Genomic DNA, 12,925 nt, shown 5'->3' on the forward strand with positions numbered 1-12,925 from the left:
CTAAGGCACCCAACAACAGTTAACCCTTCAGTAACCTCGAAAACATTTGAGCTTCTCTTAGATTGCTGAGACAGAGAGCTATTCCGCTCCACCAGACGTCCCAACCAAGCTTCAGCCGTCCGGTCCGAACTCTCCGACAAATCACGACAACGGACATCACTCCACTCTTCGTAACAAACTCCACGTGGCCCCGAACGACCCACTAGCAGGCAGTTACGAACGTCGCTGTCAATCGGTTACGCTCTCTCGTCTATAAAAGAGATCTCCCAGATACGTTCTCCTCTAAGCTCTAAGCACTATCTCTAAACTCTGCTAAAATTTCATTCGAGTACTCCATTTCTGTTGAAGCAGAGTACTGACTTGAGCGTCGGAGGGTCTTGTCGGAGCACCCCCAACTCCGGTTTAGACTTCCCTTGCAGGTCCTAGCGGTGGCCGTGATCCCCTCGACTCCAGCTTCATCCAGCATCAGTGAAATTCTGCACCAACAAAATTGGCGCTAGAGGAAGGGCCTGTGTCTTCGCAGGACCCTTGTTCTTAAAGGAGTACTCAACGGGACTGTCTCCAGTCATCTTCTTCGACATCTTTTTCTTCTTCTCCGGCCAGATCCCAACCTGATGCCTCTCCGAAAGACATCCACCAGGCGATCTATGGCCTCCATGGCCAGATCTCAGCAAGATCCGCCAGCTCCGGCCTCATCTCCAATTTCCAGGATCTCAGCAAGATCCTCTTATATGTTCAGATGATAAGTTACAGTTTTGACATCTTGAGGCTTAGAATTAAACCAATCATCTACTACAAATGCCATTCTACTTCAGAGATTTTCTCAACTCTCTAACTTGGATTCCAGGAGACTCATTTAAATTTGATTGAAAGATTCTTTGCTAAAGAGTAAAACCATCTTCATGCTTTCAGGTATACTTCTAGTGGTACCTGATGAAATCTTGCTTCCCTGGTGAGTGGCACTCCGAGCTCCGCCATGCAAACATGAATTCGATCATCACTGCCGTACAAGCCAGCATATCTCTGCATGCAACGATCCTGCATCTTCTCCAACTCCATGCCAATGGATAGCAGATTGCAAATCCCCCACCACCGTATGCCATCCCACATGAGAACGATATGTTCTGCACATGGCTCTCCGACGAGCTGCCAATGTAATACAACTGCTTATGATCATACTTCCTCAGCACCCTCACCACATTTTCCACGATGAACACCGTGTCATCGTCGCCCATCACAAACCACCTTACATTGTCCATCTTCAGCCTCAAAGTCTCTGAAACGATCCTCGATAGCCTCAAAGCTGATCGACTTCCATGCGCATGTTTGTAGGGGAATTTGGATGTGTCGTTAGAGATCTTGATCTGTGGGAGCTCCTTCATTACAAGAAATTTGATTTTTAACGATGAAATTTTAGCGATAAAATTTATTTCATCATAAATAATTAAGCTTTTGTAACGAAATTTAAATTTTATTCCCAAAAATCAGGTATTTACGATGAAAAAAATTTTGTTACAAAAAATTATATCTTTTACAACGAAAATTTTATTTTTGTTGCCAGAAGTTAATCTTTAGCGATGAAATTTTTTTTCGTTGCAAAAAATTATTTTTTTTGCAATGAAATATTTTTTTCGTAGCAAAAAAATATTTTTTTGCGACGAAAAAAAAATTTATCGCAAAAAAATTATATTTTTTACAAGGAAATTGATATTTCGTTGCAAAAAATAAAGATTTTTTCGATCAATTTTATTTGTATTTAGCGACAAAACTAGTTTGTCGCTAAATTTTATTTTATTGAAAAAATTTGAATATTTTGTGACGAAAATTTAATATTCGTTGCTAGAAATTAATCTTTAGAGATAAAAATTTTTTTCATCGCAAAAAATTATTTTTTTTGGCGATGAAAAAATTTTTCGTTGCTAAAAATTATTTTTTTTTGCAACGAAAATAATTATGTCGCAAAATAATTTGATTTTTTGAGATGAAATATTTTTTTCGTTGCAAAAAATTTGATTTTTACGATAATTTTTTTATATTTGCGATGAAATTAAATTTTCATTGCAAAAAATTTATCATTGGTGATGAAATAATTTTTGTTGCAAAAAATATATTTTTTTTATGATAAAATATTTACTTTTCACAATGAATTAATTTCGTCGCTAAATATTTTTTAATTAAAAAAAAAGGCACTTTGAAATAGGGCAAAAATTTGCCCCAATTCAAGATGAACCTCACTCGTTCTCTCCTTTGCCCACACCACCGCAGTCGCCAAACTCTTTCTCCCTCCTCGGTCGCCAGCGACAGTCCTCCCTCCCCAGTCATCGGTCGTCGATCACCAGTCATCCTTTCCGATAAGTACTCTCCCTCTCCGCCACCATCCTCTCTCTCTCTCCCTCCCCACCGCCGTCGAGCCCTCCCTCCCCGCCACCTCCGAGAAGAAGAGTAGGCCACAGAGGACCTCACACCTGTCCTCTCCCTCCTCGCCTCCGCTGTCTCCTTCTCCCTCCGCTTCCTCTCCGACTCCTCCTCCCTCCTTCCCTCGAATCCTCCCTCCTCTCCTCCTTCTCCCTCTCTCGCCTCCTCTCCCTCCTTCCCTCCCCGTCCCTCCTGTCCGATCCCTCCTCCGGCCCGTCGAACCAGCAGCTCGGCGCTGCCCTCTTCTGCCTCACCCACGCTGCCCCCTTCTACAGTGTCGTCGTCGCTTCGGCCTCCCGTCCCCCACCTGCCGCCTCCCATCCCTCCCTCTTTTTCTCACTCTTCCTCCCTCCCCGCTGCCGATCGAGCCATCCCTCCTCACCGCCGGTCGATCCCTCCCTCCCCTGTCTCCCTCCCTCATTCTCTTTCTCAGATGTGCCTAAACTCATTTTCTTTCTCACTCTCCCTCCCTCACTTTCTCTGTCACTCTCCCTGTCTCCCTCTCTTACACCTGACTTGTCTGGTTTCGTAGGGCCGTCGCCACCGCCACTGCCGCCGCTGCCAGGCCGCCGCCGCCGTCGCCATCGTCGGTTGCCGTCACCGTCACTGCACAGCTGTCGGATTCAAGGGGAGAGTTGAAGGTGAGAATAATTTTTTTAATTTATATATTTTTTAATTTTTATAATAGTTTTTTCTCAATTAATTTTAGCCATTATAAGTAATTATTTATTATTTTAATAATTAGATATAATGTTAGATATAATTATTTGTTTGATATAATTAATTTTAGTCATGATTTAAAAATATTTTAAAAATAAAAATATGTCTAGTGTGTGGCGGTGGTTATGTGAGCATTTTGAAAGTGAGGTATTTCAGGTATGTCTAGTATTTCAAGTTATTTTAATTTTATTATGTCCTTTAGTGGATATAATTGTATGTATTTTGTAGTGACGATCGGAGGTGAATAAGGTGAATAAGAGTAAGATTGATTCTATTCACACGCAAGGAAGTACTTCTTTTGCACAGGGAATGAAGAGGATGGTACGTAACTATATTTGCAATCATACGTTGTAACTTCTTATTAAATATTTATATTATTTTGATATCTTTTTTTTTCTTTTCTTTTGTTTGAATAGGGACTATCCGGAGTCGACGCCTATGCTAAATTCTATCAAAATAAGAGTGGCGAGTTCGTGACCGAGGAGGCGAGGCAGCGTCATGTAAGTATCATTACTCTATATTTTGAATACTTTTAAAGAGTTTGAAAAAAATTTATGATTTTATTTGGTTTATTGTGAAGGAAAAAATGTTACAATTGAGAGAGCAGGCAACGAGGGAGGTTGGATCTGATGACGATACTGGATCGTAGCAGGTTTGTTTGATGACAGATGATACGATTTTGGATATCGTCCTCGGGCGGCAGCTAGGATCTGATCATAGCATGTGGTCCAAAAAATTACGCAGTTCGTCATCCGACCGGTCTGATGATGCATCGATGCCAGAGACAGGACATCCATGAGCATGATGCAAGATCAGATTAGTTACTGGATGAATCGTAGTCAGACACTCGAGAGGATAGTGGCTGCGATGGCGGGACGGCTCGATATTGATGCTTCTGAGTTAGTACCTCTACAGTCACATGATGCTGCCTCTGCACCACCATCGCGACACATATCGGGTTAGGGATCAACGTCTGGAGAAGGAAACGAGGCCAACGAGCCAGATCATACCTAGTTTGTAGTTTTTTTAAATTTAAAATGATGTACGGACTTATATTTTTGTATATGACAACGAAGATTATGAAACTTTTTGTTACTTGAAATTGGTATTTTGAATTAGAATATTTCTATTGTGTTAATATATTGTTATGTAAAATATGTTTGATCTGAGAATTTATATTTGAGCAGATTTTTTTTGATAAAAAAATAAAAATAAAATTTTTTTTCAAAATTTAATTTAGCGATGAAATATTAATTTCGTCGCAAAAAAAAATTTATGAATCCAAAAAATAAAATTTTTATTATACATTGCGATAAAATTTTTTATTTCGTTGCTAATTTTGCAATGAAAAAATAATTTCGTCGCTAAAAGTATTACATTTTTGCGACAAATTTTTTATTTCGTCGTAATTATCGCGACGAAATTTTTATTTCATCGCAATTATCACGACGAAATTTTTATTTCGTCGCATACAATTGTGACGAAAAAAATTATTTCATCGCCAAAATTGCGACGAAATTTTTTTTCATCGCAATTATTGCGACAAAATAATTTTTTTCGTCGCCATTTTTGCGACGAAATAAAAATTTCGTCGTCATTTTTTACGACGAAATTTTTTTTTCGTCGTAAAAAATTACGACAAAATTTCATCGCAAAAAATAAGAGAATTTTTTTTTAATCGCTATATTTAGCGACGAAATTATTTTCGTCGCTAATATTTGTCATGAAATTCAATTTTCATCGTTAAAATAAAAAAAAAATTAAAAAATAAAAAATTAATTTTTATGATGAAATTTTTTTTTTTGTAATTTTAGCGACGAAAATTTAAGCTCTTGCGATAAAATTATTTCGTCACTAATACCGCGATTACTTCGTCGTCTAAGTTGACTATTTTTTACGACGAAATAAAATTTTTTCGTCGCTAAGGTTTTTGCTACGAGGCTTTCTCTATAAATTTTTAGCGATGATATATTTCGTCGTAAATATTTTTAACGATGAAAAAATAAATTTTAATGATAAAAAAATTTTATCATAAAAAATTAAATTTTTTGTAGTGCTTGTTGCTCCAAGTTTTCGCCGGCTTGTCGAGCCATACCACTCCCCTGGTCACTCCAGGCCTCCACCACTGCTTGATGTATTCCTTCCTTTGATTCCATAAGCGAGAAGAGGCAGCAATGCAAAAGACAATGTGCTTGAGACCAGTCTCTTCTTCTTCTTCTTCTTGTTCTTCTTCTGCCACCAGTTCTTGTTCTTCCAGTAGGATTTGGGATTGTTCTTTTGGAATGTCAATACTTGTCGTGGCGTTTTCGACAGATAGAGATATGGCAGTGGAGAAGTTGGTGGAGCATTCTGTTGTTTTGTTGGTCAGGAGATAATTAGAGGAGTGGAGAATGTAGCTGATGAAGAGGAGGACGAAGCTGCATGCAATGAGGTTTCGGAAGCCTCGGCCGCTGCTGGTAAATTGATCATGAGCTAATGATGACTTCTTCTCAGAGTCATGGCCCATCCTGCTGCCTTTGGAGAGGAATGGAGATCAACTGGTTGCTAACACTGGAAGAATGGTGACCATTACAAGATTTAGAGGGGAAGGCAGGGTGCTGAATTTCTTCTCCTTTTCTTTCTTGAATGTTTTTTTTTTTTTTTCTTTTATTTTTTGTTCCTTCATTGACGAAGTTAGTTGGGCAGTTAACGAGGTAGGTGGCGATTAAGACTGCAATTGCTGTGTGGTGTTAGCTTAGTTGGGCGTCCGACCATTGCGGGATGGATGGGAGTATATATAATTCTCATAATGTAGGAATTTTCTATGGAACGGGCACTTGGTGGGTTTAGCACGTCAGAACTAGAACAAGCCAATTATAAGACCAGTTACCAATGGACTAACATTTCTACTCCTGCATTTGGTTTGCATGATTTTTTTCTTTGTTGAGCATTGGAAATACCTTCGAGAATGCTTACCATTCTATAAATCTACAGTACGTAAAGTGATGGCAGTAGTCCTATCACCCATGCCAATGGAAGGAGGGACGTCTGGCATGCCATTGTGTGCATCAAAAATTAATAGAATGGAACCATATGGAAAATTTTGTGGGGAGAGTCACCTATGTTCTTCCATGACCATCAAAAAATCAGTGGTGTACAAGCATCAAATTGGGCAATGACATGCTGCATATTCGTAAGTTGCTACTACTGTCATCTAAACTATAGAGATACGTACGGCAGACTTAAAGATGGACATTTAAGGATGGTATACAGTTGCTCCAAATTGGTAGGATCTCTTACTAAAGTGAAGGCAAGAAATATTTGATGATGTCCAACTCCAACGTAGTGGTAGCAGGCTAGGTCGAATGCTCATCGTCGACACCATTTTGGGTTAACATAGGTCAAGCTTTCTGCCATGCATCCTGCCTACAGTTTCATCTGTAAGACGTGCAATCGATGCTGTGTTTTCCCTGGAAATGCCTGGCAACAACCAAACATATCTCATCGGCACCAAAAGCCATTTATATTCCACGATCTATTTTTAATCAAGGCCACTGATATAGGCTTGAGAACTTAATCAATCAACATAAAGACAAAATGTCAGTATTATTGTTTTTGATGTTTTTTACCAAGCCCTATTAACAGAACTACCAGTGAAAAGAATACATAATGTTTCACGGTTCGATCCTTCCACCCATTAATATAAGGCAGTGTAACATGCTTAGCATATTTTTTCTAATGGCAATCCTCTATCATGCATTGTGAAAATTAACTTCATTTTTCATCTAACTGGCAGATGAGGGAAAGAACTCAGCCCAGCAGAAAATATGCACAAGAAACAAAATCTATAATAGTAGAAAGCGCACTCTTATTCACAGTAAAGATACACATCTGTTCCATTGATTAATAGTAGGCAACAAATTTTTCGCACAAACCAAAGTCTTATCCATATCAAGCAATACTTAGGGCTACACTTTATAACAAGCATAGGCTGATATATAAGATAACACTGGTGCTTCTGCAATCACCTCCCACGAACCATATATAAAGTTACATACGTGCTACCTACAAGCATCAAGGTCACCATCAATGTCAGGCAAGGACTGTAAAGTCAACCATGAGAAAAAGTGAGCAGCAATTTTAATGTTAAAGACTGGCATTATAGTTACAGAGATAAGGAGCTGGTTATCACAATTAACAGAAATTAATCACAATAAAATTAAACATGGCACCTATTTGTAGATTTGTAACATTGTTCTATGTTTTGGCTTGCACATGAAGATGCTCGGAGACATTTTTTTCTACTCTCCTTCTTCTTTTCTTTTTTGTTTTTGCACTAAAGAAAGTTACAATTTCTTGGAAAATCGAAACATATCCAGGTCGATGTTGTCTCCATATATGCAGTCATACATATGAAAGAGTCTTGACATAACATACACAAATTCCATGCAGATAGAATGGAAGCTGAAGTTTACCTTATTAACTGCAAAAGAGGAAATCTTCATGCAATCTGCTAGAGGAAATAAAAAAGAATTATCCAACTTTGAAACAACAAGCCTAATTTCTTGAATACATGAATTTAAACAAAAAATGAGATACTATAGAGAGGTTTTACCCCAAGCCGCTTCTTAGTGTGAGCAAGTAGCTCCTGAGGATCACGCCGGGTTTGTACATATGCATCAATCTTGTTCAACTCCTAAAATAATGCTTAGTTGAAGTTAACAATAAATGTCAACTGTAACAATGATTGAGCAACACAATCAGTAAAAAACCATAATCATAACCATCCAGCTTATTCCAACAATTCGGGGTCAGCTTTAAAAATCCTCATTAACCAAATAATATACTCATAGAATGTTTAAAGGGCAAGGTTGATTAGAATAAAATTGGAAGAAAATTGAAACATAAAACAAATATTTCTGAATAACCTGTCTAGGATGGTAAAATAAGAATAAAGTGATAGAAGTCCATAAGATAGTCTGTACGCTCACTCATCAGATAGTCTAAATTATACCATATTTCCTTCTACACGCCTTCTGTTCCCCTACATATATTGGATATCTGACAACATCAGTATTCTCTATCAAATCAGCTGGACAGAGATATTCTGTGCTAATTGTTGGAAGAACACATTGATCAAAAGAATGTTGGAAGAACACTACCTAATCTCCCAGTTGATTTCATACACCATTCAATTTCTCTAACAAGGTAGCGTAATCATAGGCAAAGGTTGGAGACGTACTATGACATCAGTCTCATGTGCACTAGCTAATGACACTACCAGACTGAAAGATAATGGCACAACTCCATGACCATTATTTAGATTAGCAATGGTTTCCAAAATTTTATATTTATAACAAAAGATTACCATAATTAAAGCCTTTGGACTAGTAGAAATTGGTTTGGGTAAGTCGGGTAGATTGACATAAGTCTTTCAAAATGAAAAACATCCCAATATGATGACTTAAATGGGAAATAATAGAAAGTGAATGAGAGGGTATGCAAGAGAAAGGATATTCAGTGCTTGAATTTTCACAAACCCTCTGACCCTATATTTGGTTGGGGTCATGAGAGGGTGGATGGATGACCTCCATCCGCTGTTTGGTTCAAAAAGCCACAGAAAGGATGGATGAAAAAGAATGAGTTATCTATCCATCCTGACCTACCAATTTACATCCTTCCAAATTAGAGGGATGCAAGAAAGAATGGATGGAGCATTGATGAATGGATTTTACATGGACAAAATTATCCCTTAGTAATTTTTTGACAAAACTATAATATTTCTTCACTTTTTTATTTATATTATTTATATATATATTTTTATATAATATTAATCATATACTATTAAATTTTATTACTAATTATTTTAATTTTAGTACATAATATCGATAATTATAATTATCTTCTATTTTTTTATTTTTTTACTATTCTAATTAACCATTTGTATAATATTAATTAACTATTCAATTAAATTTTCAATTAATTAGTTATTTATATAATTTTTTATATAATTATAGATTATAATCATTATAAGTTTATATATTGTTTAATTTTTTAGTATAAATAAGTATTATAAATTTATAATAATAATATTTTTATCAAAAAATAATCTAATAAAAATATTATATAAATATCATCCATCATCCCTTCATTTCTCATGTACCAAATAGAGAAGAGAATCATGTTTATCTATCCTTCCATGTTTCACCAAACATACGAAATGATGGATGGATGATCCATTCATCCTCTCCCTCATCCATCCTTCCTCTTTTATCCATCGTTTCTTTAATCCATCCTTCGTACCAAACAGAAGGTTAAATAATGCATTCATATTTTTATGTTGAACTCCATTGGAGGCAACTAATTACCACATAGAAACTCATGGCTTGTCGCATGTCACAGTTCACTAGAATGTAATATCATACCATCATCACAAATTTTAACATGACAAGAAAGACCTGAAAATAGCACCATAACATAAGCATTACACTTGGCATGAATTTTTGTTACCTCAAACCATAATGCCAGTTTGGGCCTTCCTTTGGTGATGTCATAGTTTTTTACATCTGAAAAGAGAATCTGATACCTTTCCATAAAAGGAGCATATGCAATATCAACCTAAAAAGTAAATTTTAGCCAAAAATCAAATTTTAGAATACATCAACAGGAAAAGGTAAAAAATGTGAATATAGCCTTGTATAACATGTCCAAAAGTTACAATATCATCACTGGATTATAAAATGAAAAGAATAGACAAATAAACAAATAATCACGAGGCTTTCAATGTCAAGTGACATATCTTAGTTGCAGTCACAGCTGATCAATCAGAAGTGGTAAATAAATCACTAATTATGATACTATAGCATGGAAAAGATTCTCTAGTCAACAATATCCAAACCTAAAATTTGCTAGACTTTTCTAGACCTTTCTGATTGTCTCTAATGGAAAATGAATCACGTCACCTTTTCTTTTATTTAAAGAATACTTGTAATGCAAGTGCAGATGCATGTGGTTGCTCAAGGTTCTATATCTAGGATAATTAAATAAAAATTTAAATTCTAAAAATAGCTGAAAATGATTAATTCATAATTTTTTTCCTTCCAATGTATTATATCTGACCTTCATCTATTGGTTCATGTTTTCCCTGAACTATTGGTTCAGAAGTCAGCATGAATGGTCCTTTCTTGCATACTGTATCTAGTTGTCCATTTCTTATCCTCAAAAGTCAAGCAATGTCAGAATCCCTTTGTTTATAGAAGTGTAACATGTTTTAAATCTTTTAAGAAAGAAATCTCATTGGAGTGATTATCCTTCTCAAAGTTTCACAATATTAGAATCCATTCTTTTGTAGGAGTCTAGTATACTTTGAACCTTTTAAGGAAAGCTAATTACAGTTATTTGATTGGGGTTATTTTTGGAATTGAAAAATTGGGAAATTAAGCCAGTTTTATATAGTTTAAGGATATTGCCAGAAAACATTCTTTTTATGAAGACATAGCAGCCTTTTATGTTTTTTTTTTTTTTTTTTCTTTGGATAAATACGAAGAGAATGCCACCAATCAGGAGCTCAAAGGGAAAAAATCTAACGAAGGATTTGTTACCTACCAGACTAAATTGGCCAAGGAAGAAAGGACCATCATCAAATTTGGAAAGGGCATCTTCTACTTTATCGAGGGCAGCACCTAATAACACAGGCTTAAGCAAATCAACATGTAGCAATAACCATTTGAATTCTCATTGCAGGAATACGTGTATAAAGGTTTACAAGAGTTCTATCTCACCAACTTCATCACCCACATCTTCTTTCGAGGATAATGCAGTGAACATAATTTTGTTAAGAGAATCAGCGTAAGAGAACAGCTCCTCAGCAAACAGCCGCTTTGCAGGATCCTACAAATTTCAGATCACGCAATAAGCAAACTTATCACTAAAGTGGCTGCTGCCAAGATCAGTATCGGTTATCACTTACATCAGGAAGCAATGCAGGGCCCTCAAAATGAGCATCAATATATTTTATCAAATCCAAACTCTCTCCTTTGACTTCATTATTATGCTCCAAAGAGGGTACCTGTGTACCAATGTTTACATTTTAATTAGTATACGTAAACATATTTCCAGGTTGACTGTGATGTAACCCAATTAACCTTTGCAGAGCTTGGAAATTGCATTCTGTTGAGTTATTAATCTTGAAAAGGAAACAATTATCAATGAAACTGGTCACATCATTTTACCAATGATGAATAAAATTTTATTTATGCAGATGGGAAATTGCAAAAAGCTATGTTCAAGAATTTCAACACGTAATTTATGTTTTACATCAGAGGCATAAGTCATTTATCAGACATAAGTTTCATGAAACACTACAGTATTAAAGCACATGATATTGAAGCATCGAACCTTATTTGGGGGGTAAACCTTCTCCTTGTACCATGCTGGCCTATTTTGCAGATCAATTGGAACCAACTTGATCTTTTCCTGCAGTCCCTGCTTCCCATAACAGCAGTTTTTCTTTTAAAAAAAAAAAAGCATAAAAGAGACGACACCTATAAAAAATTCCAAACATCCGATTCAAAAACAATCATGGAAAACCTATCTCCAGTGATCATGACGAAGAACACGTTTCGACTCTACAAGCAGGGAATTCCATCACTTTCAGTAGCATAAATCAAGGAAATACCTTACAGTTTCTAGTAATCCAGGTGCGTTGCGCAAATGGGCATGTGTAACACATATAGAGCCTTCCTTCCACAAGGAGGAGAAAAAAAAAAAGAAAAAGGAGAAAAAATCATAAAGGTAAACGATAAATAGTACTAAATCCAAATCAAAATGCTTAGAATTCCTCATAAATTTGATAAGGATCAGCAATATGGTGGACAAGAATATGTTAATTACCTGGTGGTCCCATCAAAGAGAGTTGGTGGCTGGGAAGTAGAATCCAGAACAGAGGGAAGCACCTCCTTCATGAAACTAAGACATATAGCACGATCGAAATATTTTAGGAGAAGCACAAAAGACTCAACAGACAGGCCAACTGAAATCAATCAGAACTGAGAAACTCCGCAATCAAAAGAGAAACTTCCAAGAAACAATCTTGTCCGAACACAGAATCGTTGGAGAGTTCGGGAAGTTACTCACCTCGTCGTCGGCGTTGCCATGGCCTTGGGTTGACCACGAACTCTAGATAGGGGTTTGTGCTGTGGACCAGAGAGGAAAGGTAGAAAAGGAGCACGAAGGAGTTAGGTAGGACCACGGCATGGAGCAGTACAATCCGCTGGTTCAGCAAATCAGGAGTCTCATCAAAATGGTACAGACCATGCAGCAGCAGTAACCACGGATATCTGTGCGACTGAAAAGAACATCACTGAAATTTCAGAATCCGATGATCGAACAGTCCATTTGGATCAATCACCTTGTATCCCTCGAAAAGAGAAAGCAGAGGATGGAGAACCCTCTGTCTGATTATGCTTCCACCTCAAGAGGGTCTCTACCTCCATTCTACCAGAAGACCCTCGAGATTCGCGATCGAGAGGATCTCCTGGATCAAAAATTCCAGGAGATGATCCGACGGATCGAAGAACTCCGCCATGCTCTCCCTGCTTATGGTGAGGATATCTGTACTCACCCTCCTTTTTCTCAAAAGATTATGCAGGAACTGATCCCACCGAACTTCAAGCTCCCCCAATTTAAGAGCTACGATGGGACCTCGGATCCGGTTGACCACCTGGAGACCTTCCGGACAATGATGCTGCTCCATAGCGCGCCAGACGTCATCCTGTGCCGAGCTTTTCCATCTACCTTGAAGGGAGCAGCA

At 37.1% G+C, this 12,925-nt stretch overlaps 1 protein-coding gene and 1 pseudogene across 2 annotated transcripts; both read right to left on the reverse strand.

The window, feature by feature from the left end:
* Positions 1–900: 900 nt before the first annotated feature.
* On the reverse strand, positions 901–5,641 carry LOC140857833 (uncharacterized; annotated as a pseudogene).
* Positions 5,642–6,962: 1,321 nt separating this feature from the next.
* LOC105037578 (protein IN2-1 homolog B) lies at positions 6,963–12,571 on the reverse strand. 2 transcript variants are annotated; one of them, XM_073257219.1, is made up of 11 exons: positions 12,250–12,571; positions 12,007–12,081; positions 11,792–11,852; positions 11,512–11,598; positions 11,084–11,182; positions 10,896–11,004; positions 10,720–10,796; positions 9,625–9,732; positions 7,730–7,810; positions 7,590–7,624; positions 6,963–7,179 (listed from the first exon to the last, which is right to left on the reverse strand). In XM_073257219.1, the coding sequence occupies exons 1-10, from the start codon at positions 12,267–12,269 to the stop codon at positions 7,616–7,618; spliced, it is 726 nt and encodes a 241-aa protein (XP_073113320.1). In that variant the 5' UTR covers positions 12,270–12,571; the 3' UTR covers positions 6,963–7,179; positions 7,590–7,615. The 2 variants fall into 2 exon arrangements, with proteins under 2 accessions (XP_073113320.1, XP_073113319.1); XM_073257218.1 differs by having other exon boundaries at positions 7,590–7,627; positions 12,250–12,438.
* Between the last annotated feature and the right edge of the window lie 354 nt (positions 12,572–12,925).

This window comes from Elaeis guineensis, chromosome 5, assembly GCF_000442705.2.
Source record: "Elaeis guineensis isolate ETL-2024a chromosome 5, EG11, whole genome shotgun sequence".
Lineage (NCBI taxonomy): Eukaryota > Viridiplantae > Streptophyta > Magnoliopsida > Arecales > Arecaceae > Elaeis > Elaeis guineensis.

Bases quoted from the DNA above. Each gene is read 5' to 3' on its own strand.
- LOC105037578 (XM_073257218.1), bottom strand. From the start codon at position 12,269: ATGGCAACGCCGACGACGAG. The intron at 11,853-12,006 runs GTAATTAACATA...TGTGGAAGGAAG, and splicing joins CTCTTTGATGGGACCACCAG to GCTCTATATGTGTTACACAT. The intron at 7,811-9,624 runs GTAACAAAAATT...GCATTATTTTAG, and splicing joins AACTGGCATTATGGTTTGAG to GAGTTGAACAAGATTGATGC.